The 23,567-nt window shown below is 39.4% G+C and overlaps 4 protein-coding genes across 4 annotated transcripts; 2 read left to right on the top strand and 2 right to left on the bottom strand.

Moving 5' to 3' along the window:
- The first annotated feature begins 4,710 nt into the window (after window positions 1-4,710).
- LOC102289538 (histone H4) lies at window positions 4,711-6,305 on the top strand. Its single transcript, XM_005937086.3, has one exon. The coding sequence runs from the start codon at window positions 4,752-4,754 to the stop codon at window positions 5,061-5,063; it is 312 nt and encodes a 103-aa protein (XP_005937148.1). The 5' UTR covers window positions 4,711-4,751; the 3' UTR covers window positions 5,064-6,305.
- LOC102289834 (histone H3) lies at window positions 5,879-6,339 on the bottom strand. The gene has a single exon (XM_014338354.2). The coding sequence runs from the start codon at window positions 6,337-6,339 to the stop codon at window positions 5,929-5,931; it is 411 nt and encodes a 136-aa protein (XP_014193840.1). The 3' UTR covers window positions 5,879-5,928.
- Window positions 6,340-9,819: 3,480 nt separating this feature from the next.
- LOC102290135 (histone H1.10) lies at window positions 9,820-10,853 on the bottom strand. Its single transcript, XM_005937088.3, has one exon. It carries the CDS (start codon window positions 10,802-10,804, stop codon window positions 10,166-10,168), a length of 639 nt encoding a protein of 212 aa, XP_005937150.1. The 5' UTR covers window positions 10,805-10,853; the 3' UTR covers window positions 9,820-10,165.
- A 1,902-nt stretch (window positions 10,854-12,755) lies between these two features.
- On the top strand, window positions 12,756-23,242 carry LOC102297432 (protein NLRC3-like). The gene is made up of 5 exons (XM_042226724.1): window positions 12,756-12,767; window positions 14,269-14,493; window positions 21,253-21,499; window positions 21,616-23,070; window positions 23,156-23,242. The coding sequence occupies exons 1-5, from the start codon at window positions 12,756-12,758 to the stop codon at window positions 23,179-23,181; spliced, it is 1,965 nt and encodes a 654-aa protein (XP_042082658.1). The 3' UTR covers window positions 23,182-23,242.
- The last annotated feature ends 325 nt before the right edge of the window (window positions 23,243-23,567 follow it).

Raw genomic sequence — 23,567 nt, forward strand, 5'->3', positions numbered from 1 at the left:
CTATCACTATTGATTGTTTTAAGTAACGGATTTATTGCTAGAACATATAGGGCTGCGCTTAAAGGACATCCTTGTTTCACTCCACATTCGACATGGAAGGGTTCGGTCAGTCTGCCGTTTACCTTAATCTGGACAAGGGATTTTTTATATAATACTTTAATCATAGAGATGAAGGTTTCAGGCATATTATACGCTTTCATTACTTCCCACAAATAAGAGTGGGAGATGTAATCAAAGGCTTTCCTTTGGTCGAGACTTAAAATAAAAAATTCTGTATCTTTTCTACTATAAATTATTTCACGCAGAGTACATAAATTATCCCACATCAGACGACCTCTTATTGCACATGTTTGCTCTTTTTCTATAATTTTATCTAATACCTCTTCAAACCTATTCATAATTATTTTAGCAAATATTTTATAATCAACATTCATTATTGTCAATTGTCTATAATTATTTATATTATCTCTTTCCCCTTTCTTATATAGCAAACACATTAATCCATTATAAAAGGAGTCACCCAAAGTTCCCTCATGCATGCCTTCATTAAAAACAGTGGCTAAAAATTCGGATATTTCATTAACAACTATTTTATAAAATTCGGACGGAAGCCCATCTAAACCAGGGGTTTTGTTTATGTTTAACTGACTGATCGCACATTCTACCTCCTCTTTAGTAATATTTCCTAAAGTGAGGTATATTGGATGGAGTCCAGAGGCTCTATTTTACTTAACAGGTATTTTCTGCACTTGTTTTTGTAGATAACGGAGAGAACATATGGGCACATAGCCTTCTGATAACTCGCCTTTTATCTACTTCTTTTACAAAGGAGTTTCCTCCCTCATCTCTTATAGAAGAAATGAAATCATTATTACGTTTCTTTTGGTTAGCACCAATCATATAATCTTTATTACCATTTATATCACCTCCCATTGATTTTTGTATGTTAAATAATATTTCATTATTTACTTTTTCGATACTAACTTTAAGTTCTTCCATCTGGTTCTCTTCATCCTCTTTTCTAAATTTTTTATTCTTAAACAATATGTATTGGTTTACTTGTTCGTTATACTTTATATTTTTTGCATAATTTATTTCTCTACATTTAAATTTAAAAAAGTTTCGCATCCGTTCTTTCAGTATCTCCCACAATTGTATATCGGATGTTGTGAGTTTTTTAAGTTGCAAAACTTTCTCAATTTCTACCTGTAGCATCCCTGGCTGAATGATGGTCTCTTATACTGATGCTTCACAGAGGTTTTATTGGAAATGTTTTTATTGAAACATTCAGTGAAGACACCATCATTCAGCCAGGGATACTACAGTAAGAGCTTGTGCCACTGTCAGCCAGGTACTAATTGGCAAAGTAAACGTACATATTTTTCACTTTAAGGCACACTATTTTACCATATCCTAAAAGAAACGTTACTAACAGCCCTTTAACGGTTTTGTGCCAGTTTCCTGTTTCAAAATAAAAGCATGGATTTCAAAATAAAACCGAAGTGCCTTTCAAACAAACGTAAAAATATTTACCAAATTTAAAGGTCATTTACACTCCCACCAAATCATGAGTGTTTTAACAAAAGGGAGAACTATAACACGAATGAATTTTAAAAACAAATGACCTTAACCACAAGGCCTTTTACATAACGAAAACAAAGAATTATCCATGCATGAGCCTGCAGGTAATGTCCACAAGTCTTCATACAATAAAGGGTATAGTCGTTGTCTTAGACAGCCTCTAAAAGCAAGATCAGTTTCTGAATGGGCCGTTCAACAATGGATGGCTTGCCAGAACATTGACCCTCCCTTTTCATTTTCTGGTCTCCAAGACGAATCTTAACTTTCCTCACAAGCCCATCTTTATCAGCGACTGTTTCTTCAACTCTGGCTAATCTCCACTCGTTCCGTGGCAGATCATCCATCCTTTCGATGACTATGTCACCAACTTTCAGATTCCTTCTAGAAATATGCCAACGTTGTCTAGTGGCAATATTAGAGAGATACTCTCTTCTCCAGCGGTTCCAGAATTGCTCTGCTAGATACTGGATATGACGCCATCTCTTACGAGCATACATGTCTTCTCTGATGAACGTCCCGGGAGGTGGTAAGGCTCCAGTGGGTTTCATAGTGAGTAGGTGATTAGGAGTCAGCGGTTCTGGACCATTTGGATCATTCAGGTTATCCACAGTGAGTGGACGGCTGTTCACAATAGACATTGCTTCGTAAAACAATGTCCTCAAACAGGCATCATCTAATCTTCCAGGTGAGAGTGAAAGAGTGGACCGAAGTACATTTCTTACTGTTCTGATCTGTCTCTCCCAGACACCTCCAACATGGCTTGAATGGGGAGCATTCATAATGAAGTCGCACTGCCTCTCAGCCAAGAATGCAGTCAGACGATTGACATCCATCTGTTTCAGCGCATTATACATTTCATTCTTAGCTCCAACAAAATTGCTTCCTTGGTCACATCTTATTTGTCGTACTGCTCCTCTTATGGAAACAAAACATCGGAGGCCATTAATGAAGGCATCTGCTGACATATCATTCACCATTTCAATGTGAATTGCTCTACAACAAAGGCATGTGAAAAGCAGACCATAACGCTTATTCACCTTACGCCCTTGCTTTGTAAAAAATGGCCCAAAACAGTCCATTCCGCAATAAGTGAAAGGTGGAGATGGATCCACCCGCTCAGATGGCAGGTCTGCCATTCGCTGCTCTTCCACTGATCCCCTGAGTTTCCTGCATTTGACACACTGATGCACATAAGATGCAACAGCTCTGTTCATTCCTGGGATCCAGTATCCATTTGATCTGATCTCGTTGATGGTTATACCCCTTCCTTGGTGTTTAACCTGTTCATGATGATGAGCTATTATCATCCTCGTTATGTGGTGGTCCTTTGGAATGATCATTGGATGTTTCTGAGAGGCAGGGAGAGATGCATTTTTCAGTCTTCCTCCCACCTTGAGGATTCCATCTTTGTCAAGAAAGGCATCCAATCGAAACAGTTTACTCTGCCGTGAAAGTTGTAAGCCATTACTAAGTAGCTGGATCTCATCTCGATACACTCGTCTCTGTAAATCTCTTATAATGATGCGCTGTGCAACCTCTCGCTCCTGAACTGTGCTGTGACTTGTTGACTTGTCACTCTTGGTTCGGCGAAGAAGTCGCGCAACAGCTTGTTTGACCTTACACCATGAAGAAAACTTTGACAAGCGGTCTGAAAGAGTCCTTGTTCTGCAGACTCCAAATTTAGTGCTTGAACCCTTTTAACTTCAGGGTCCCCAACTGGGATTTCTGGGATTACCTCTACCTCTGGTGATACCTCTTTCTCCCATAAGAACTTGGGTCCAGTAAACCAGTTCGATGTCAGAAGCTTGCTTGCACTAGAACCTCTCGATGCAAGGTCTGCAGGATTCTTGTCAGTAGAAACATATCGCCACTGCTGAGGAGTTGTACTGAGATGTATTTTCTGAATCCTATTTGATACAAATGTGTGGAAGCGACGTGCCTCGTTGTTAATGTACCCCAGTACAACCTTGGAGTCTGTCCAGAAGTATTCGTCAATCCCTGAAATTCCCAGTTCTTCCTTTAGAGTATTGCTTGCTGCAACTGATACAACAGCAGCAGTCAGTTCTAACCTGGGGATGGTCACAGCTTTGATTGGAGCAACTCTGGACTTTGCCATAATCAGAGCACAATGAACAGTTCCATTTCCATTCACATGTCTCAAATATGAGCACTGGCCATAACCATACGTGCTTGCATCAGAGAAGTGATGTAGCTCTCTCTTTGTGACCTTTCCAAAGTCAGCTGGTACATAGCATCGGGGTATGGTGATTTTATCCAAATTTGCCAGATCACTCTTCCAGGATCTCCAGACTGGTTGCAGTTTACTGATGAGTGGGTCATCCCAACCTGTACCATGCCTACACATTTCTTGAAGAACCCTTTTCCCAGTTAGCAGGAAAGGAGCAATAAGCCCAAGTGGATCATAAAGAGAGGCAACAGTGGATAGTATACCACGCCTGGTTTCTGGTTGGTCTTTCAAATGGGCATGAAACCTGAAACTGTCTGACTCTATATGCCAGTGGATTCCTAAGGCTCTTTCCAGTGATGAATCACTAAAGGCAAGATCAAGAGCCTTTACTTCAGTGGCACGCTCAGATGGTGCTATACTCTCAAGCACCTTCGTTGAATTTCATCATTTCCTCATCCATCCAGCCCTTTTCATTTGCCTTAATGATGATTCCTGCTGGAAACTTCTCTTTAGGCAAAGTCTTTCTCTTAAAAATCACCATAGACGGCAGTTTCTGTCCATTAGCATGGCACTTACTATTACTTTTCTATTAGATATTAGTTGTTTCTGTTCATCTGGAAAACGCTACGTCCAGATAAACAGAATGAACCTTTGGAGATTTACTTACCTGGATGATTGAGCATGCATCAAGACGTTTAAATGCCAATAAATTGTTAAAATTGAAAAGCATGTGTCTCTTTGATTCAAATGTGATTATTTGTAAATATGTCGCTGATATTAAAAACTGTTTTAAATGTTTTAATTCATGTTACAGTTCATCTTCAGACACAACGAGAACAACCATACTCGAAAGGGCAGCTCCCTGTTTCCTATTACGTCCTCAAATCACGTTGGCGCTGGGGGTTTTCAAATACGTCCGTTGTACTGACTTAAAGTCGCACCCGTGCGGGGAATTTTCATCAGTATCACTTAAGCTGACAAAATGAGTGGACGCGGGAAAGGAGGAAAGGGACTCGGAAAAGGAGGCGCTAAACGGCACCGTAAAGTTCTCCGTGATAACATCCAAGGCATTACTAAGCCTGCTATTCGCCGCCTGGCCCGTCGCGGTGGTGTGAAGCGTATCTCCGGCCTGATTTACGAGGAGACCCGCGGTGTACTTAAGGTGTTCCTGGAGAACGTGATCCGCGATGCAGTCACCTACACTGAGCACGCCAAGAGAAAGACTGTGACCGCAATGGATGTGGTGTATGCTCTTAAAAGGCAGGGCCGTACTCTATACGGTTTCGGAGGTTAACACTACTGTCTTGATTATAACACAACGGCTCTTTTAAGAGCCACACAACTCTTCTTAAGAAATAAGTGTTCCAACTTTACAATTAGTGGCTTGGGTACACCGAATTTTGTGAAGCTGTTAGAGTGCTAATGAGACTCTTAAATATTGCAACGTGATTGTACATAGAACTTATGGGCAGTTGAAACGACCGTTGTGGCTTTAAGTAACTCGTCGGGCTGGCTTCGTGCCCCAAACAAACATGGCGGCGCCGCTGACGTGAAGTTAACAATGTTAACTTTTTTCACCTAGCTTTCCAATATCCACTTTTCCTAACCTTTAAATAACTGTCTTGCTCATTTCTCAATGAAACTCAATTTCCCTGTAAAACCTAAAATTCTGCTGATTAGTTGCCTTGGGACATAACTTTTTTTTTTAAACAAAATGGATGCCATAGCGCGCTATGACGTAGTCTCTAGAAATGGCTTCTAATCCGGTGGCTCCAGAGCTGCGCTGTGTTTGTGATTTTAAGGTGAACATTATTTAGAGTGATATCAGAAAAGCAAGTTTAATTAAAAAAAACCTTCACTTTTTTCTCCTGTGAAACGTTCTCTAAAATGACAAACTTTTGATGTTTCTAATTTAATTTCTTTCACCACAGAGCCAAGTAAGAAAAGTATGGCAGAGTAGCTAAAAAAAAAAGTTGATATAGTTTATGTATAACCCCTGTGCAGCAGACAGCATTTTCCCGTGCTCTTACGAACAGTTTGTAACCGAATTTTTCATAATCAGTGACTATTGACTTGTGAAGTGTGACATTAGCTCTTCAGATGTAGTTGTGTGGCTCTTAAAAGAGCCGTTGTTGTGTATAAAGTGGTCTCGGATCAGCTTAAGCCCTCTCTCCGCGGATGCGGCGGGCTAACTGGATATCTTTGGGCATGATAGTGACCCTCTTGGCGTGAATGGCGCACAGGTTGGTGTCCTCGAATAAACCGACCAGGTACGCCTCGCTTGCCTCCTGCAAAGCCATAACAGCAGAGCTCTGGAAGCGCAGGTCGGTTTTAAAGTCCTGAGCGATCTCCCGGACCAGGCGCTGGAAGGGTAGCTTGCGGATCAGCAACTCAGTAGATTTTTGGTAACGGCGGATCTCCCTCAAAGCCACGGTTCCGGGCCTGTAGCGGTGAGGCTTCTTCACGCCACCGGTGGCCGGGGCACTCTTACGGGCAGCCTTTGTAGCGAGCTGCTTTCTGGGAGCCTTTCCTCCGGTGGATTTACGTGCTGTCTGCTTCGTTCTAGCCATGTTTAGTAACTATCAGCTTCCTTTCTTCAGTGCCGTCACCACTCTTATAAAGCCAGCGCCGGCGTGTGGGCAGCGCTAATTGGTCCAATCTGTGCGCGTGATCTGTTGAAGCGGGAAAATCAAAAGTCCTGATAAGGAAGTGAAGCCATAGATTAAGCGCAGTGATTCAAACCAGAGCTGAATGAAACACACCCCAAAACGCAGAGCTTAATGGAAAACACAACTTTTATCAAATCATTTAAAAGATAAAGCCAATTAGACTGAATGTAGACTGGTGTATTGGTATACAATATACACAAAATAATAGGAGTTTTATCATTAATATTTATGCTCCCTCTTGTCAAAATGAGCAAGAATACCTTAGTAGGCTGGCCTTTATTAATACATTTATTCAAGACAACGATACTTACAGTATATGTTTTGGGTGATTTTAATGCTGATCTCACAGACAGCAGTTCTTGGTTTGCTAACCACTTAACCCACTTTTGTGAAGTTAACAATCTTATCCTGTCTACCCAAGTGTTACTGCCTGCAGAGAGCTATACATACATAAGTGAAGCCTGGCATAGTACATCATGGCTGGACCACTGTATCTGTACAGCTGATGGACATGCAGCTTTAGCAAACATGACTATTAGGTATGAGGTAACTCTGTCAGACCATATACCTTTTGGTTTTACTGTGAATGTGGAACAAATGCCAGCAGCAACTGGAAATAATATTGCTGATATTGCTACCAGTGTAAAATTAGACTGGTCAGCATTTGGTGAAGATTATTTCTTAGCTTATCATAGTAATACCGATATACATCTGAACAACATTTCTTTGCCCAAAGAAGCTATTTTGTGCAAGGATGTCAACTGTAAGAATGCTGTGCATAAACATTTACTCTGCTCCATGTATGATGATACAGTGACTGCTCTGTATGAAAGTGGTACACTGCTTGATAAACAATATAAGCATAAGAAACCTAACATCAGACCTGGCTGGAAAGAACATGTATCCATGTACCATGATGAAGCTCGCATAGCTTATAAATGTTGGGCCATGGCTGGAAGACCTAAACAAGGCCCAGAATTTGAACAGAAAAAATGTGCTAATGCCAGATATAAGTACACTGTTCGCTTTATAACTAAAAATGAGCAAATGCTGAGAGCAGATTCTTTGGCCAGGAAAATGCTGTGTAATAATATGACAGATTTTTGAAAAGAGGTGAAAGCTCTTAATGACTGTAAACCATCTCTACCATCAACTGTTGAAGGTGTTTCTGGGGCAGATAACATTGCAGCATTATGGAGACAGCATTACAGTGCGTTGTTTAACTGTATAAAAAGTGAACCATATGAGGACAATTTTGACATGAGTAATGACACAATAAGTGTAAGGACACATGAAGTATATGGAGCCATTCATAGGTTATCTGATAATAAAGCTTCTGGTTTGGATCACATCACTGCAGAACATTTAAAACATGCTACTTTAAGGCTAGCTCCTCTTCTAGCACTCTGTTTCACTGGGTTTATGATTCATGGCATATTACCAGACTCAATGCTGTGTATTTTACTGGTACCAGTTATGAAGGACAAAGCTGCAAAAGTGAGCTGTTTGGATAATTATAGGCCGATTGCACTAGCCAGTATTTTATCTAAGGTGTTAGAAAGAATCTTGTTTGACAGAGTTAGTGTGTTCTGGTTCTGGATTTCTGTGAACCACAGAAACCTTTTTGATAAACTGAAGAGACGGGGAGTTCCTCAGTACATCGTGAGGATTCTTTCTTACTGGTACGCTCATCAGAACATGCAGGTTAAATGGGGAAGCAGTATTTCTGCCCCCTTTGGTGTCAGCAATGGTGTTAGACAGGGTGGGATTTTGTCTCCAATTTTATTTAATCTATATGTTGATGATTTGTCCATACAGCTGAGAGCCTGTAACACTGGGTGTATATTAGGTAAAACATTGATAAATCATCTTATGTATGCAGATGACCTGGTTGACCTGGTTGTTTTTAGTCCAAGCAGTGCTGGGTTACAGGATCTTCTCAATGTCTGTATATGATATAAAGTACAATGCTGTTAAAAGTGCTGTTTTGATATGTAGAGCCAAGCAGGATAAACAGCTAAATTTTCCTTTATTTAAACTGCCCCAAAAAACTCTTGAAGTTTATAAAAAGATGAAATACCTCGGCCACTTTATTACTGAGCAAATGAATGATGATGATGACATATACAGACAACGGTGTAAGCTCTATGTGCAGGCAAATACTATTGCACGCAAATTCAGCTTTGTTCAGTTTGTTCAATTCAGTGGCTTTGTTTAAAGCGTATTGCACACCGCTATATACTGCCCCCCGTTGTGGTCATCCTACAAACAATGTAGCATGCAGAAGCTGCATGTTGCATATAATGATGCGATGAGAATCCTTTGCAGGATACCTAGAAGGGGTGGTGCCAGCCAGATGTTTGTAGCTGTGGGTGTTTGGACTTTTAAAGCACTTTTAAGAAAGTTAATGTTCAATTTTAGAGAACGACTGGATGGTTCGAGTAACAGTATAATTTTAGCACTCACAGATCCGACAGTGAGTGGTTCCCATTACTCATCCAGTCTGAGAAAGCACTGGTTGAAGTGTTTGTGTATTTATTGATTTGTTTTAAGTAATTGTGTTTTATGTATATTATGGTCTTATATTTTTACAAATGCTTTATATATATATATATTTAAGGTTTATACCTTGTGTCTTTTTGTGTGTGTGTGTGTGGGGGGGGGGGGGGGGGGTCTTTTTGTCTTGTTTTTATGGACATGAAGTCTGCCAATAAAGATTGATTGATTGATTTTTCCGACACCATTAAATTGTCGGCAGATAAAAAAGCTACTACAGCCTGCAAACAGACGAGTTGGTGAACACAGAAGATATCAAATTAGTGCATACATTAAAAAACATAACAAAATAAAACATATGTATTTTACTCAGACTATCTTCTAAGATCGAAGATTTTAGAGGATATTTTATTTTCAATTTAACTGAACTCACCAGGTATTGTATGTCTCTTACTTGTTTAAGCCTCGTTTTAATTTTTGTTTAATGTTTTATGCTGATGGCTGAGACTTATGGACGTGTAAAACCAGTCACAAATTCAGAGATTGCATTGGTCTACATGGACCGGGTCCTCCAAAAGGCCGGAAGTGAGCGGCTGTGAAATTGGACACCCCGACTAATTAAAAAAAAAAAAAAAAAAAAAAAAAACCACACACACCCTCCTGACAGCTCATAGTTAAATATTCCTGGCTTTGCTGAGCTTATTGGTTTAACATCATTTCTCCTTGCCGGAGAAATGATCTCTCAGTACCCGGTTTTTAACATTAAACCCTTTAAAATTTCACCTGCAACAAGGAAACTTGGTATAAACAATTTGCATCATGTTCATCACGCTCAACCTGAGTTAAACAGACTAAGGCTGTGCCATGACAGGAACAATAGCAATATTGATGTAAAAATAAGTTTTATTCATGAACAGACTTTCGAATAGAAAGTGCAAACACTACACATTCACAGCACATCAGAAAGCATATTTACAAGCTTTTCTTTAAATTTATATATTTAAAAAAAATAAAATAAACACCCACCCACACCACAAACAAACACCAAAAGGGTAATTCTTCGTGGATATTTACAGTCCAGAGGAGGGTGAGACAGGAACCAGTCCAATTACAGTCTGTGATAAAGCCAACATGAAGCATAAAGAAGTCCAATGAGCAACCGGAGGATCTCTCAGAGAAACAGCTGGTGGCTCTAAAAAGAGCCTTTTGTTGTGAAGAAGAAGCGAGTGATTTACTTCTTCTTAGGTGTAGCCTTCTTGGCCTTGGCAGCTTTGGGCTTTGCAGCCTTCTTTGCAGGTTTTTTGGGAGTCGCTGCTTTCTTGGGCGCGGCTGTCTTCTTCACCTTGGGGCTCTTTGCCTTCTTGGCCACAGCCTTCTTTGCAGCTGCCGTGGGCTTCTTTGCCTTCTTCGGGGTGGCTTTTGCTGCTTTGGGCTTCTTGGCGGTGGCTGGTTTCTTAGCTGCAGTTACCTTCTTTGCCGCCGGTTTCTTTACTTTAGCAGCGGGCTTTTTGGCTGCCTTCTTGGGCTTCTCCGCTGGCTTGGCTGCCTTGAAAGAACCGGATGCCCCGGTTCCGGTGGTGTGGACCAGAGCGCCTTTCTGCACCAGGCTTTTCAAAGCGCGCCTGACGTGAGCAGAGTTATGCTCTACGTCGTAACCGCGAGCGACGAGATCCTTCTTAATAGCAGCCAGAGAGAGTCCTTTACGTTCTTTGGACTCTTTCACAGCTTTTACGATGAGCTCGCTAGCGGACGGGCCAGCCTTCTTGGTAGTCTTGCTCGCTGATGCCGCCTTCTTCTTCTTGGCCGGGGCCTTTGCTGGAGCCGCCTCGGCGGCCGGTGCTGGGGCTGCTGCGGGAGCGACTTCTGCCATGTCGTTAACAGAGTAGTGTTTGTCGATGAGACGATAGAAATCTCCGCACAGTGACTGGAACTTAAATACAACACGAGAACCGTGGAGACTCAACCCTGCCTGCAGCTCACAGCTGCAGCGAGAAGACGTTGGCTCTTGTGTTTTCTCCTCTTAATAAACTACGTTAAAACAATATCTGAAGGTAAAAGTAGATAAAAATTTCAAATCGACTCGATAGAGAAGAACTTTCTCTTTATAGGAAAGCTTTATAAACTTTATTAGTTTTCTGCAATTTGTTTTGGAAGCCTTTAAACCTGCCCTGTCCGCCGCGCCGTGAGGCACCGATTCGTGTCTTTTCTCCGACATTTTTCTTCTAAATGCGTTAAAATCTAAAATAACCCCTCAAAAACGAGGTAAACAGCGAGGCAACATGTTTGTCCACACATGCTATGTCAAAACAATGATCCCCGTCGGATACCTTTTCATAAAACTGAGGTTATTTCGGTGCCTGCAAACACACATGAGTTGGTGGAGGAAACAGTGTAACTCGTTAACTCCACACACTCTGTGCCCTCAATTTACTGTAGATTTTCATTAATTAATGATACACGAATTATAGCTCTGGCTCCGTGAAATGTGTAATATGGATAAATCTAACAGTTTAACAGCACTACAGCTCTAGACAGGCAAACAGACTATAGCTCCACCAGGCTCAGCATCATCATATTGCATCCCAGTTCACTGGCTACTGCATCCCAGTGCAGTCAAAACGCTAATCATCGCTAATAACACCCATCAAAAGAAAATTACAAGTAAATATCCAGAGCTGACAATGTTCATATAAACAGGAATAGATTAAACAGTTAGTCTGGAAAGTTCTGGCAGGAAACTCTCCACTTCCTTAACCATAGCTGCTTTTTGGCCAAATGTCAGTGGCTGTAAGCTGGAACTCCTAAAATTAAGTGTTTCAGTACTTTCACTGCTTGACTCTAGTGTTGTGTATGTGTATGTATATATATATATATTCTTGATTTGCTTTGAATAATGACTCATGGTTGTCAAGCAGTTAGTTCATTTGAATATTAAGCCTCTTGTGGGTGTGGGTACCTTCTCTGAGTTTGAACTCAGCAATTTGAGTAAGTATTGGTGGTTCAAAGTTAGAAATGCTCAGCCAAACTTAAATACTGAAAAATACTGAAAACAAAGTAAAAGTTTATATTTAGTTACTGATTTTAGTTGGATTTTTTAAATGTTTTAAACGGACATTTTCTTGTTAAACAATACAATTAAATATACATTTCTACTCATTTCTACTACATTTCTACAATACGTTTTATAATTAAGTTACTTTGAATTCGTGTATTGGTCATTTCATCAGTTTAAAATTAGATTACATCATTAAACTTTATTTAATCCCACACTGGTACAACAGGAAGAGATCTCCGTCGTCGGATATGTTTTTACGAAGGAAGAATAGTGAAACTATATGTTGGAAAAATAAAAGTAGAAAGAAAAAATTGATTAATAAAATCATTAGAATTTTTTTTAAATTCCACAATAATATGCTATATACAAATGGTTAAAATGTTGAGTAGAATTATAATTGTTAACAATAATATTTGATTATCTACAGAACAAACAGTGGAAGTGATGAACATGTATTTTTAGACAGTGTTTATCCTGTTTGGATATTGTACAGTTTGACTGCTAAAGATAACGACCTGCAATAGCACTCCGTCCTGCTGTTGAAGGACTCAGGTCCTCCACAGTCTCATGCAGCGGGTAGCAGGTGTTGTCCATAATCGACATTAGCTTAGCCAACAACTGCCTTCTCTGTGGGATCTATCTAGGGGACTATCCAGGACTGAGCTACTCTCTTTACCAGTTTAGGTAACCATCTTCTGTAGGTTTGTAAAAATTACAGGAAAAAAAAATCACTCTTCCTGTTTCGTGTGGAATGAAAAAGCCTAAGATGGTTGTAGTGGTAATGAAGATAAATATGAGCAGGGAATTCAGTGCATATGGGGACTTTATTTGTTTTGGGGATTAGACCCAAACCTTTGCTTTCTTTCTTCTTGTTAATTTTAGTTCAAAAACTGTCTAAATGCTGTTTTTCTGTTTCAGAATTGGCCTTTAGGAGTAACATAAAAGCACAATCAGTCCTCATGGAGTAAAGCTATTGATCTATTACCCCTTACCTGACACAAATATATAAATGTTTTAAATTATGACAATTTGAGTGATAAAATTCTGCATAATTATTAAACTAATTACAAATAATGTAAGTAAAATTTATGCTGCTAAATTATGGCTAACCTGTTGTTATTGTACTATATATGTATCTGAGTCAGTATGTCTGTTGGGTCTACATTAGCTTAAAAATTACTGGCGATGTAACATTTCCATAGTGCACTGAGTAGATAAGCATCTAAGTCATCCAAACAGCTGGCTGGTCTGGTCTTTTATATATATATATATATATACATATTACACACTGTCCAAGCCAGTGCTACTAATGTACAGCTATCTAGCTAATCTTAGTAAGCTGAAAAAGAAAAGTTAGCTATACATTTTCACTTTATCAGCTAGCAGGTACTTAATTAGCAGGGCAGGGGTCTGACTTGATTTCATACTAAAATGTTTATAGCTGTAGCTCACATGTTTAATTGTTAAATATTTTTATTTTAAGTACTGAAACAGTGAAGGTAAGTTGAATAATTATTATTTTGATTCAACTAATGTTCGATAAAGGTCAGTGAACAAGGAAGCAGTTTATTAAAAGCAATGTAGATCTTAGTTTAAAACAACTAGTTGAAGTCATAGCTTTCTTTCTATTTCACATAGTAATATTTATAATACAGGAGTATCTGAATCAGTAACTAAGAAGTTAAACTAACTAAATTTAGGAAAACGCTGTGGGACTTCGTGCCTGGACAGTTTCTTCCATCAGCCCTAGTGTGTTTGCAGACACTGAGAAAACCTCGGGCTAATGAAAACATGTCCGCAGAAACTAGGTGTTTATGCACGAGATGTCTGCAGAAACATGTTATCTCGCTGTTTAACCTCATTGTTTGTGGTGTTAGTGTATTTTTAAAGCATTTACAATAAGAAATTGCAGGGCAAAGAGACGGAGCAGTGCGTCGAAGAGAGGTTTAAGTCCGCCTCAAGCAAACTGTAGATGAACAGTAAACGTCTACAATGCTTCTTTGTAAAGAGCAAGTTCTCCGCTATCGTATCGGTTTAAGTTCATGCTTCAGTTTCTCATTTAAATGTGATTTTAAAGCCGTTTTTGGTGACGAAAAAACACAACTATCTGCGCCCTCCCGCCGCGGATACGAGCAGCAGGCTGGGTTGAGTCTCCATGGTTCTCATGATGCGTTTAGGTTCCTGTTTCTTTCGGAAATTCCAATTTGGCTGTGTAATTATATTATTGGCATTATTACTATTAGTTATTTTTAGTCAGTCGGGTGACAACACGATGACAGGGGGAGCTTCACAAGCGTCCAGTGACTCTGCCGCCCAGTGACTCTGCCGCCCAGGCCAAAGCTTCAGGGAAGAAGAAGAAAGGAGGACCCGTTGTGTACAGAGCTGTGGCCGCCTCCCAGGACCGCAAAGGTCTTTTCTACTATGCCATAAAGCAGGCGCTGACCTTCCAGGGCTACGATGTGGATCAGCATGGCTTCCTCATCAAACGCGCCATTAATATGCTGGTAAAAAGCCCAAGTAGGTGTTAAGGGAAACTGCAGTGGAAGAAGTGCCCTCCGCTAAGCCAAGTAGGCCGCTGGTTCCTCTGAATCAGCGTCCAAGAAGAAAGCGTTAGCTCGGAGAAGATGCTTAAGAAGCTCAAAACGCTCTTTTAAGAGCCACCAAACTATACACTACAGGGCTGATTTCATTTTCAAATGAAGAATGAATAAAATTAATACACACATCACCCCTTCAGACCTCATCAACTTAATATAAATGGCTGTTTTGCTTCCAGATACCAAGTGTAGCACACTTGATTTAAGACAAAGGTGAGAAGCTGTGCTATTATTCACTCATAGGAGCGAATCTAGGATCAAAACTTTACAGGAGTTCAGCCCTCAAATCATAACACTAATGTTGCCTATTTGATGCTGTTCAGAGAGAAAATGTACATAAGTGGACACTTTAGTCAAATTAATGATCCTGCATTATCAGAAGAATTGAAACTTTTGCTTGCTAACATTTTAGGCAGAGTGCATTTTGGATCTGTACCACTCATTTGTTTCATGAAATTACCTCTTAATCTTATTTCTGCTGCAGCAACACATCTGGTTTATTAATAAGGGATAATATTAAATCACTGTGCAGTTAAAGCACACAGTGCCTCTGTGTAAGTGCACTGTAACACCATGACATCTAGAAAAGTGCACCTTAAAGCCATTTTTGGGTGCTTATTGAAGATTTCTCTGGGGTGATATTTTATAAAACTATAATGGGGTAGAAGTTCAGACTTTTTTAGATGATCCGTGGCGGCATGTCTGTCTGTTACGGTTTAAGAAGAAAATGGGTTAAATTCATGAATCTAAGATTTAAATTAAAGATCTGGGGTTAACACAAGAAATTGAAACCTACATAAATGATAATAAAAAAACAATAAGCACCCTATTTGCCTATAAATGCAACAGATGCAGCAATTTCCTCAACAAGGATGATTTAAAATTTAGTAGACTAATATGATCTTGTTGTCTCATTCATGATGTTTTTTTTTTTGGGGGGGGGGGGGGGGTTGCATTTATCTCTTTAATAAAAAATAATAACTTAGTGATAATATAAAGGCAGAGTTTTAATGATGGGAGTGACCACTGCAGTTCATTAAAGGTCACTCGTGGATAATGCTGATATTGAATTATGTAAAACTGTGGGAGAGACTGGATTGTCCTGAGGTAGTGTATTCTGTATTCTCCTGACATGGCATGTAGCTGTCAGACATCCCACTATATCACTACTTGATTTGGCTTTTTAAGCAAAAGTCAAATCAAAGAATAATATTACTAATCAAATAATCATATCACATAAATTAGATTAAATTTATAATCTAACATGTTAAAAATGAGCAGAGAAAAAGTCCAAAGTTATAAAACAAATTTATATTGATTAAACCTATACCTGATTATATTCTGATCAGTATTAAGCGTTTAAGCATAATTAACCATTGGCAAAATCACATATAAATTATGATTCTGTTTTAAAAACTACAACATACTTAATATCGTATATTGAATACAAAATGAGGGGCCAGAGACATATTTATTATCTTTTCACATCCATATAATACAGTAGGATATAAAATGCATTATCTCAGTCTTCTTATTGTTATTCTATAAATATGTGGCCATGATTTGATTGCTAATGTGAACAACTGTGGTAAAAGAGGAAACCATGGTGATTTCATGACTTAGTTAATTACAATACAGCACAGATCATTTTTAGAGCTAGAAACAATAATTTACAAGTCAATATTCAAAATCTTTTCAACCAGAGAGATGGGGGCTACAGTTTGAGTGGGAATGAAAAATTTCAAGTGCATGTGGTGAGAACTACTAGGAAAGTTTTTCCATGCTTGATCAGTCAGTCAATCAATCTTTTATACAAAATAGTTGCGAGATTCCTGCTGTAAACACATTCAGATCTTTAGCTTTGGGACTTTGACTTTGAGAGATAAGAAACCCAGTTTCCAACAACAGGAACATTGTGGAATATATCATTTTGTTTTCAGAGGTCAGCAGCAAACAGACAGAGCACAGTCTGCAGGATCCAGCTTTCTGTCTATAAAAAGTGATCACTCCAGACATTCTCCCCCAGTTTTCAGGTATATATTTGGATCCTCGGACACGAGGTAAGAGATTGTTTTTACTGTAAATTGAGCTAAAGATGGAGATTTAAGGTTTTTGGGTTTATAGATTCTCAGGATAAAATAATTAATTCATCCGGATTTGCCAACATGAACACGGGTGTTTCTATTTCACTGATTGATATGTGTTTATATTAAGCACCTTCTAGATGTTGGAATTTTTGTATTTGGTACAAAACTTATTTTCAGAAAATAAACTGTCACAAAGGGAATTTGCTGCAGTAGCTAAAAGAAGACCAGAAATGAAAGACAGAAGACAAACTACTAACAACTCAGAACCACAAACATAGCACAGAAATATAGATTTTTCTGGAGGTCAGAACTGGTATTAAACTTTTTGATTTGGGACATTACCGTGTTTGTAATAATCTGAAATGTTTTTGGTTGATACCCATAGAGATACGAAGAGGAGTAATGTTTGTCTGGACAGCAGGTGGCCTTTGTTTTAGGATGTCTTAAAGGATCCGGTCTCTGCCATTTGTGGACACTGGTTCTGCAAACAGTACATCTCCTCATACAGTGCACTTCATCAGGAGACTTAGAGTAGCTGTGTTGTGGCTGCCATCAGCAGCTGTTATTGAGTTTAAGGTAATTTCATGGTTTTAAGTTACAATAAAAACATTAAAAATATTTTATTTTTAATAAATCAATTGTAATGTATACATTGTTGGTCTTAAAAAACACATTTAAAGGTTCTACAAAAAGTTTCCAGGGTGGAACCAATGTTCAGTCTGTTGTTCAGGGTTGGTGATAATTCCAGTTACACGCCACACTCGGTAGAGGGCAGCAGCTCAGTTGGTAGAGCGGAGGACTGTAGGTGTATGGTAACAGGAATCCTTAGGTCGCTGGTTCAACTTTTACAATACCTTCTATCTGTTCCGATTGAACGCAGCTAAAAACGAAAAAGTAGAGGGCAGCAGCATGCTTTCCTTTCTCAGTAGGTGGTACAGATTTGGAGAAGCATGCAGTGAAGTGTTTCAGCTGTGGGTACAGAGTGTGCGCTGCAAGATATGTTTTCGTTAACCCCTTCAAGTTAAAAATAAGATGCTTATGTGTCACAGAACTGTTGACTTTATGTTAGTCACGTGTAATACAGAATGTGTCAACATTTTGTAGGCAAGGCAAGTTTATTTGTATAGCACAATTCAACAACAAGGTGATTCAAAGTGCTTTACAGAGACATTAGAAACAAAAACAAATAAAAAGCATGATTTAAAATTGATTAAAACAAGCAAACAAAAAACTAACTAAATAACAAACAAACAAAACAGTATGTAAAAAAAAATCAAAACAGATAAAATCAGAACAATAGATAAAATCAGTAGTTAAAAGGTCAAATGTAAAGGTCAAATTGTGAATGTTTTTGTATTGTTGAATAATATACTTTATTGTTTACTGTCTATGAGAACGACTTACTTTGAAAATTGATTATTTTATGTTGTTTGTACAGTTCTCACAGCATTGGTTGTGGCACCTGTGTCCAATACATGCCAGTAAAAATCAGGAACGCCTCATGTCCGTTTTTCAAATTGGAGGGAGTTACATGTGTGGAAAGTAAGACTAAAGATCTGTCTGCTGATTAAATAATTTCTGAAAACTGGACTTCTGTCTGTGTTGTTTCTTTTTCATTTGACATTTGTAATTTGACAATGACACTCCACTTTACACAACATTTCTAAAGCCTCAATAGACCAACATATTAAAATAGTTTTGACAAATGATGCTGCTGGCACTGGAAAATCATTCTAAGTGCAGAAATGCACTCTGGACTGGGCAGAGGGCTTGGAGAACCAACATGTCAGTGTGGTGATTCTACTTTCATTCAGGGAGCTGAACCTGAGAAAAACCCTTTTTGGGGTTGCTGCTGTTCTGGGGATTTAGTAAAGCTCAGATTAACGAGATACAGCTGAAGGTGAATTCATATGATTTTGATCTTATTTTACACATGTCTGATTCCCACCAATTGCTAATTTTACATTTCAGTGTGTTCTGTATCACAGAACATTTCATCTCTAAAGTATTTGCACTTGTGTTCATTATGTGCTGATCACTGTGCAGAAGTGAAACTAAAAATGTGAAACCAACTCGACTCACCTACACATTCACCTACAAATTTGGATTACCTCTAATTTCATGTTTATAAATTCAGATTAAACTAGGGTTACTGTACCTGGCCCTAAAAGCTTTAGAAATAGGTAAAGATATCTTCTTTTAATGTCATTGCCTGGGCTTCCCTAACACTGGAAAATCTTAACAAAGTCATTTTTGTTCAAAATATGTCTTTCAGTTTACAAATTTGTAGGACTGCTTTCCTCGATTTGCACAATATCTCTAAAATTAGAAACGTCCTGTCTCAGAGTGATGATGAAAAACTACTTTATGCATTTATTACATGTAGGCTGGACTATTGTAACTCATTATTACTGGGCTGTCCTAAAAACTCCCGGAAAAGTCTTCGGTTAATCCAAAAGGCTGTAGTGAAAGTACTGGCACGGACTAGAAAGAGAGAACATATTTCTCCTATATTGGCTTCAAGCACAGTTATACCAAGTTTCTTTTTATACACTTCAGCTCGGCATTCAACAATCATCACTAAAAGACTGATAGCAGAACTAATTAACCTTGGCCTCCCACATATTAATCCACATCTGTATGTGGTTTAAGGACTTCCTCAGATACTGCCCACAGAGTGTGAAAGTAGGGCCTCACCTCTCTCTTCGACACTCAGTCTTAACATTGTCTCAGGGGAAGAAACTGTGAGTCTGGAGGTGTGGTACCTGATTGACCTGAGGCGCTGACCAGACGGCAGCAGGTCTCTACACATTTAGGTTAAAGCTCTATCATGAAAACAAGACTAACTGTATGTCTTTGGGAGAGCATGCAAACTCCATACATCCCAGCCTGATGGTGGAATTGAACACAGTTCTTGCTGTGAGGCAACAGTCCTAAACACTGTGCCACAGTGTGTTCCCGGTGCCAGAATAACAGGATTCAGCCCCATAAAAGCAACCCTGACAGAGTTACAGGTCAGTGCCCAAAACCGGTAACATGCAAAAGAAGAAATGTCTCACTTGTGGTGTGGTGGTCAGAGGAGTTATGATTAAATTTGAGACAATGACACCCAGAGGAGTTTAACCTCGAGGAAATATAATTATGAAATATAATTATGTGTTTAAACAAACTTACCAAAAGGCGGCAAAAGTTTGAAAATACGCCCAAGGTGCTGTAAAACAAATGTAGCGTGAAAAAAACCACAAAAATAAAAACAAAACAAGAAAATAAAAAATCACAAAAGAATAATAGGACTAGGCTCAATGCTCACAGTCATACAGCAAAAACTACTAAAATCTACTCCAGGCATACAATATTAAAATTTCTCCCATACACACGCTTTAAAAGAAAAAAAAAAAGATAGTGAATAGTGATATACCCACCACTTGATAACTGTCAGCTGCACCGGTGATGGTCATTGTAACGCTTAATTTTAGCTTCAAACACTCAAAAAGAAATCCCAATGTTTTCATGAAGGCAAATATTAGTGGACAGATGATGGTCGATTCCATAAATTCTGAAATTGTCAGGTGTAACTGTCCCAATCCTGGGTCTGGTGACCCAGTGTTTGTATTTTTGGTTTAGTATTCTTTGATTATTGTTATTCATGATTTTGGTTTTCTTTATTTCTTAAGTTCTCCGTGATCTTAGTTTTCCGTCCCTTAGTGTTTATCTCACCTGTGCATAGTCTCTGTTCCTGTGTCTACTCTGTGCCTTTCCTTTGTCCAGTGTTTCATGTTTAGTCACTCTTGTCTCTATATTCCCTGTCTCCCCAGTCACTTTGTTAAGCTTCGGTCTTAAGTCTGAGTTTTGGTCTGTGTGTTTCTCTTTTTATTTTGATAGTTCCTTGTCCTGTGTTCAGTGTATTCAGTTTTTCTTCCTCCGTAACTTGTTATGTAAGATTAGCCGAGCTGTATTTCCCTCCTGTTTCCCATTCCCTCATTTTGACCTTGTGTATTTATGCCTTGTGTTTTGCTCTGTTCGTTGTTGTATGTTGCTCTGTTTCACTCCTGTGTTAATCATTCTAGTTAACTCCTGGCTCCAAATTTCTCTGTTTAGTGTTTTTTTCTAGCTCCCTAGTTTTTGTTTCCCATTTAGGTTAAGTTTTGTATTTTTGTCGCTTGGATGTTTACAGCAAATAAAGCAGCCTCTTTGAGTTTATCCCCATGTGTGCCTTGAGTCCTACACTTGGGTCCACATCCTGCCTGCCACATCATTAACCCTGACAGAAATTTTCAATTAATAATTCCATGAAACAGTGGTGTTACTGGTTACAGTTTAAAATCTTTAAGATGTTAAGCCTTCTCAGATTCTGGAATTTATTTTTTTGGTACAAAAATGATTTCAAGAAAATAAAATACAACAAAGTAATTTTGTTCGGAGTCAAAATAGACCAGAAATAAAAGATGCTGAAGGAGAGACTACTAGGTGCTCAGAACTATAAACATGCCAGAGATTTTTTTTTTCTAGAAGCCAGTGCTGGTTTTAAACCTTAGTATTTCTTTTATGCCAGTGGTTGTATTGGTCAAAATAATTTTTCATTGTCATTCACAGAGAGAAGGGAAGTCATGCTTGTGTGGAGGAGCAGCTGTGCTGCTGTGTTTTATGTCAGGATGTCCTGAAGGATCCAGTCTCTACCAGCTGTGGACACTGGTTCTGCAGACAGTGCTTCACCTCATACTGGGACCAGGCTGCTTCATCGGGAGACTCCCCCTGTCCCCTTTGTGGAGAAAAATCCAGTATCAGAGCTTGTCTCCAGACTACCAGTCAGAGTAGCTGTGAACAAAGTAAGTCTGAACCTCTTGGACTAATTTCTGAAAACTGGATTTCTTGTTGATTTGTTTAAGTATCAGAGATATTTTTATGTTCTTTAGTTTCACAGTTCTTTTTTTCTTTTTTCCAGCAATTGCAGGTTTGCAGGAGGTTTTACAAGAACATAAGATCAGTTTGAAGAGGAGATATGAACATGTGAGTGAAGGAACTAATGAAAAACGAAATGGAATTCTTCTCAACAACATCTACACTGAGCTCTACATCACAAAGGGACAGTGTGAAGAGATTCATAACCAACATGAGGAGAGGCAGCTGGAGATAGCTTCCAAAAAGAAGACTCTTGATGACACTCCAATCAGGTGCCAAGACATTTTTGAAGCCGTATGTGACCAAAAGAGACCAATTAGAGTGGTTCTGACAAATGGCGTAGCTGGCATTGGAAAAACCTTCTTAGTGCAGAAGTTCACTCTGGACTGGTCAGAGGGTTTGGAAAACCAAGACATTAGTGTGGTGATTCTGCTTTCATTCAGGGAGCTGAACCTGATCAGAGATGAGCAGCACAGTCTTCTAGAGCTGCTCCATATTTTTCATCCAGCATTACAGAAGGTCACAGCAGAGAAGCTCGCTGTCTGTAAACTTTTGTTCATCTTTGACGGCCTGGATGAAAGCAGACTTTCATTGGATATCATCAACAGGAAGCTTGTGTCTAATGTCACACAGCAGTCATCAGTCAGTTTCCTGCTGACAAATCTCATCGAGGGGAATCTGCTTCCCTCTGCTCTCATATGGATAACTGCCCGACCTGCAGCAGCCAATCAGATCCCTCCTGCATATATTGACAGGATGACAGAAGTACGAGGCTTCACTGACGCCCAGAAGGAGGAGTACTTCAGGAGGAGATTCAATGATGAAGAGCTGTCCAGCAGAATCATCTCACACATGAAGACATCCAGGAGCCTCCACATTATGTGTACAATCCCAGTCTTCTGCTGGATCACTGCTGCAGTTTTGGAGCACATGTTGACTACAGAGCAGAGAGGAGAGCTGCCCAAGACCCTGACTGACATGTACTCACATTTCCTGATGGTCCAGACAAAGAGGAAGAAGAACAAGTACCTCGATGGACATGAAACAAGTCTACAGGAGCTGATGGAGGCTGACAGGGAAGTTCTCCTGAAGCTCGGGAGGCTGGCCTTTGAACAAATGGAGAAAGGAAACATCCTGTTCTACCAAGAAGACTTGGAGCAGTGTGGTCTGAATGTCACAGAGGCCTCAGTGTACTCAGGAGTTTGTACAGAGATCTTCAAAAGAGAGTGTGTGATCTTCCAGAAACCAGTCTTTTGCTTTGTTCATCTCAGCATCCAGGAGTTTCTGGCTGCTGTCTATATGTTCCACTGTTACAACAACAAAAAGACAGAGGTGCTGCAGGACTTCCAGGAAAAAGACATCTCATCTTTGGATGTCTTTTTGAATAGAATCATGGAGAAATCTCTTAAAAGTGAAACTGGCCACCTGGACCTGTTTGTTCGCTTCCTTCATGGCCTGTGTTTGGAGTCCAACCAACAACTTTTAAAAGGCCTAATGGGTCAGACAGACAATATTCCAGAACACATTGAGCTAATCATCATTAACTTGAAGAAAATGAACATACTTAATGTTTCTCCTGACAGAAGCATCAACATCTTCCACTGTCTGATAGAGATGAACGACGTCTAAGTATATATAGAAATCCAAAAGTTCCTGAAGTCTGAGAACAGGGCCCTGTTTCAGGAAGCCGGTTTGGAAAACTCAGAGTGAAAAACGACACTCACGGTTGAGTAACCCCGAACTGTCCAACTCGGAATATTCGGTTTCAGAAAGGCTGATAACAATTAGTTCAATCAACGCGGAGTCGCGCTAACCCCAAGTGAAGCGCGCGGACGAGAATACATAAAGCCCTGATAAGCGGAGCACAGATTAAGCGAGTCACCATGGAGACGGAGGGAAAGAAGGCGCGGTCAATGTATTTTACAGCGCTTGAGGCCGAAATTCTGATGGCAGCATATGCCGATAACATGCAAATTCCGCGGAAAAAAGTAAAGT

Source organism: Haplochromis burtoni, unplaced genomic scaffold (assembly GCF_018398535.1).
Source record: "Haplochromis burtoni strain Fernald_Lab_line unplaced genomic scaffold, NCSU_Asbu1 Contig_224, whole genome shotgun sequence".
Taxonomy (NCBI): Eukaryota; Metazoa; Chordata; class Actinopteri; order Cichliformes; family Cichlidae; genus Haplochromis; species Haplochromis burtoni.

What these genes read in the sequence shown, in the direction of transcription:
- LOC102290135 (XM_005937088.3), bottom strand. Translation starts at nt 10,804, where the DNA reads ATGGCAGAAGTCGCTCCCGCAGCAGCCCCAGCACCGGCCGCCGAGGCG.
- LOC102289538 (XM_005937086.3), top strand. Translation starts at nt 4,752, where the DNA reads ATGAGTGGACGCGGGAAAGGAGGAAAGGGACTCGGAAAAGGAGGCGCT.
- LOC102297432 (XM_042226724.1), top strand. An exon ending in AACGCGCCATTAATATGCTG is followed by an intron (nt 14,494 to 21,252) that starts GTAAAAAGCCCA and finishes AAATAATTTTTC; the next exon opens with ATTGTCATTCACAGAGAGAA. An exon ending in ACTTTTAAAAGGCCTAATGG is followed by an intron (nt 23,071 to 23,155) that starts GTCAGACAGACA and finishes TTCTCCTGACAG; the next exon opens with AAGCATCAACATCTTCCACT.
- LOC102289834 (XM_014338354.2), bottom strand. Translation starts at nt 6,339, where the DNA reads ATGGCTAGAACGAAGCAGACAGCACGTAAATCCACCGGAGGAAAGGCT.